The 3,847-nt window shown below is 31.2% G+C and overlaps 1 protein-coding gene across 1 annotated transcript; it reads left to right on the top strand.

Moving 5' to 3' along the window:
* The first annotated feature begins 573 nt into the window (after positions 1 to 573).
* Positions 574 to 3,412, top strand: LOC127736441 (collagen alpha-1(VIII) chain-like). The gene is made up of 3 exons (XM_052246986.1): positions 574 to 641; positions 992 to 1,168; positions 2,984 to 3,412. Exons 2-3 carry the CDS (start codon positions 1,036 to 1,038, stop codon positions 3,391 to 3,393), a joined length of 543 nt encoding a protein of 180 aa, XP_052102946.1. The 5' UTR covers positions 574 to 641; positions 992 to 1,035; the 3' UTR covers positions 3,394 to 3,412.
* Positions 3,413 to 3,847: the final 435 nt, after the last annotated feature.

The following is a 3,847-nucleotide window of genomic DNA, read 5'->3' as shown; positions in this document are numbered from 1 at the left end:
AACTAGAAAATTTAATTAAAGCTGAAGTCCACAACTAAATACTAAACATTTTAGCTAGTTTTGTACACACTGTAAAACTTGTTCTCCATGTTGTTAATCTTTTTTAATTTCTAAATTAATTCCGAAATGTGATATCTATACAAATAGGATTTGGCTTTACTTTTGGTACTGTTTGGTTTTAACAGCTATTCAGTATTTGTGTTTAGTTTAGGACTTTCCAATATTTTGGCGTCATTTTGACCTCGCACGTCACTGAAGAGACATTGGTTGTCGAAATGCGCATCTGGTGCAGTAATATTGACATCATTAATTTTGCTAAAACGCGAAAGCTATTTATTTCAAATGTGAAATGAATTAGTAATGGGTATTGTATAATGGTATTTAAACACACAAGGCCAGTATAAATTACTTCTACTTTGTTCTAGTTGACGGTCAAATTTATTTGAGGTTAGGGCTTTAGTCGTCATTTATGTACTTTGAACATTTTTACACAGTACAACGGAAACTAAGCTACAAGAAACAACAAAATAACTTCCTATTGTTTTTTCCTGTAAGTACCTACCTCAGAATATATATTGTACTTTTACTCCATACAATAATCATATAGTTTGGACTATACGAATTGTGTACACAAATATAATGTAAGTATCATTCATTCATTGTTGAGTAAAAGAAAACAAAGGGTTCGTTACATGAAAGAGAAGAAAAAAAATGACAATTCATTACCTGAACCCTGTGTCATTGATATATTAGAATTGAGGGGGCAAGATAAAAGATGAAACCGCAACAATTTATGAAATAAGGTTTCTCTGTAATGTTTGTTCTTTTCGTTTTTTTTTATGTTTTTTTTTTGTGTTAAAATAGGTTTTAATTTATAATTTATTCTTTAAAATTACTATTTCGTAAATTGTTTTTCATATGTTGTTATTCGTGTCATGATTAAAAGATACATGTACAGACAAATTGTTTGTTGTTTTTTTTATTTTTTTAGAATTCTTACACTAAAAGAAGAACGTCTTTACATTGATAGTCAGGATGATTACGTGTCCGACGATCGTCATTTTCATGGTCATGTCTTTTCCCTTAATAGCGTGCAGTTCACAGTCATGTGTTCTGGACATACTAGATGAGTTTAATCAAATGAAAGTGGACATGGCAAAGTCTAAAGGTCTGTTTTGAATCCATTGTTTAAACTTGATGAGTATCAGCATTTTATGAAGTTTGAATGACATGTTGACAATAGACAAACCTTTTGTTTTTGTTTCATTGTTTTTATTTTTATTGCTTATTTGAAGAAAAAAAACATATACTGTCATCTATTATGTAAGTTCACTTGTGACTTGTCTGGCCTTGTGTATGGTTTTAAGCGTAGGATAGCCATGATACCAGATCTTTGTCTGAATGTTACGCTTTTTTTTGTTAGATGAAGAATCAGAGTCAGTAGTGGAGGTCTGTAGACGTCTTTGCTATTTAGACAATGGTTCTTCAAAATAACAACCGTTTGTCTCTGTACAAAGATATTCTATTTGATATATTATTAGCTTGTTCTCATAATGATTTTGCATAAAAGTATTACCATTAGACGTTTTGCCTCGAACAGTCAATCCATCAGTTTCTTAGTTAATTTGTAACAAAGGATAGCACAATTAGAAAACACATATTAACGCACATTTCTTACGATGTTATACAAGACTTTCATATTATCGAAAATTTTAATTTGTTTAATTATATTTTGATTTTAAAGATTTTATGGAGTGCAATATTTAGCTTTCGGCAACTGTGACAAAAAAAACACTTATTAATATAAAAATAAGTAGTAGTTTACAACTATATTTCACCGTAGGGCCTTCAACAATGAGAAATACTCATATCGCATAGTAAGCTATTAAAGACCCATACATAACAGATTTAAAACAATTCAAATGAGAAAACTACCGGCTTAATTTATGTATAAATAATTTACCGAAAAAAAAAGATATACAGCAACAAACGACAACCGCTGAATTACAGGCTTTAAATGTTTTGATTTTCAGGATAAATGCAAATGTAACGTATGTTAGCCTTTATGCCTAAAAAATACTCCATTATAAACCTCAACTTTATTAATGTAAACTTTTTTCCGACTTTATTTGGTTTCGTTGGACCGCAAAGTAAAGGATATAAGCATTAATTTGGCATAAAAAAATTAAAATAAAAGAGAAAACCAACGGTTTTGGTAATAAGCTGATTTTTTTCAGATTATCCTAAATGAAAACTGTTTTACTTATATTTTTCAATTTAAACTATTTTAAATCAAAAACTCAATATAAAACTAATGTCACTCCATTACAAAATTATTGGCTAACTGGATATTGAAACCCTCGGGAACTGGCAGTTAACCAGCTTGGAGAGCAATTTAGTTCGAGTAATCAAGCATTACAAGATACCCAACTAACTTATTGCATGTATATGTTTATTTCAAAAATTAATCTTAAGTCAGTGCTGCTGGGAATTAAATCCTGGAAATCCGAAAGTATTATACGTTGAGATAACTCCAGTCATGACTTGGATCAGACACTTTATAATGTTTTCTGACCCCTTAAACTTCATTCAGTACTTTCCAATTCCAATTAGGTAACACCAAAGAGACAAATAACACTATAAGGGGACGATCATTTGATTTTCCTGGACTAGGAGCATTTTGGAAATACATTGTAAATATGCTGGCCTGGTAAGAACTGAAAATAAATATTTTTGCAAAGATATCAGAAAATGTGATTATTAGGCCCTACAAAATGCAGAAACAATTGTATTGAAATTAAATAAGCCAGCCTATAAAAGCAATAATTCCGTTGACAAAAAAAAATCCTGCTCCTTTAGAAAAGCATCTGATCGTTCTGTTAGAATTGAGCGAATTAAATTCTTTAACAGTTCTTCCTGTGAATTTCATTTAGTTGCACTAATTATTTGTAAGAAATGATTATACAATTGTTTAATTATACAGCTGCCTGTGCAACTGGGAAGCCAGCGTTTTTTGCAGCACTTACACCGCATTTTACATTAACTGGAATAAATGCCGTATTAAAATTTGATGACGTCAGAGTGAATAGAGGTGGAGCATATGACCCATCAACAGGCGTGTTTACTGCGACTGTTCAAGGACTTTACCATTTTTCCTGTATGATTTTGGCAAATCATGGTGTCGTAGTACATTATCAACTGAACAAGAATGATCAGCCATATATTCTAGGTTACTCACATAAAGGAGCAGCTGCTGACTCGAGTACAATTAGTGCTATCATAGAGCTAAAAGTTGGAGATCGAGTATTCGTCAAACATAGACATACTGCAGCTTCAGAAGTTGTTTTTGGGGGAGCTCACACGTCCTTTTCTGGATATTTTATACATGAATAAACCAATAATTACATCTTGACTTTCTTGTTCGCTTGCTGTTTTACTTAGTTAGGATTACTTAAAATAAAACACAATGTATATCTATACGTTTCATAAAGCGTTAGGATTTGATGGCGTTTGGTAAAATATTTCAATATAATGATAAACGCGTCTTTGGCGAGTTTTTATTACTATTGAAATTGAATAATGAGTGGTGATATCAAGCGATATCTAATTCTCTCTCGTTTGTGATATCCCGTATTGTTATCACACCCGTTCATTGTGATATGAGAAATATCTATCCATTCTGTGATATGAAAAATATCTGAATGTCACAAACATAAAAGAAAAATATCGTCTGCGTAATATTATTTGAATTTTTACACCTGAGCTAAACAATGCTTTTATTGGCTTTTTAGTGCATCTCAGACTTTCACAAAGACCTGTTCATGAAATAAGTGAGAACATAATAAAG

This window comes from Mytilus californianus, unplaced genomic scaffold (genome assembly GCF_021869535.1).
Source record: "Mytilus californianus isolate M0D057914Y unplaced genomic scaffold, xbMytCali1.0.p SCAF_31, whole genome shotgun sequence".
Taxonomy (NCBI): Eukaryota; Metazoa; Mollusca; class Bivalvia; order Mytilida; family Mytilidae; genus Mytilus; species Mytilus californianus.
Note: the sequence above shows the minus strand (reverse complement) of the source record. Positions and strands in the feature narration are given on the sequence as shown.

Coding starts and splice junctions, on each gene's coding strand:
- LOC127736441 (XM_052246986.1), top strand. CDS start 1,036: ATGATTACGTGTCCGACGATCGTCATTTTCATGGTCATGTCTTTTCCC. Junction 1,169..2,983: donor GGACATGGCAAAGTCTAAAG/GTCTGTTTTGAA, acceptor TTAATTATACAG/CTGCCTGTGCAACTGGGAAG.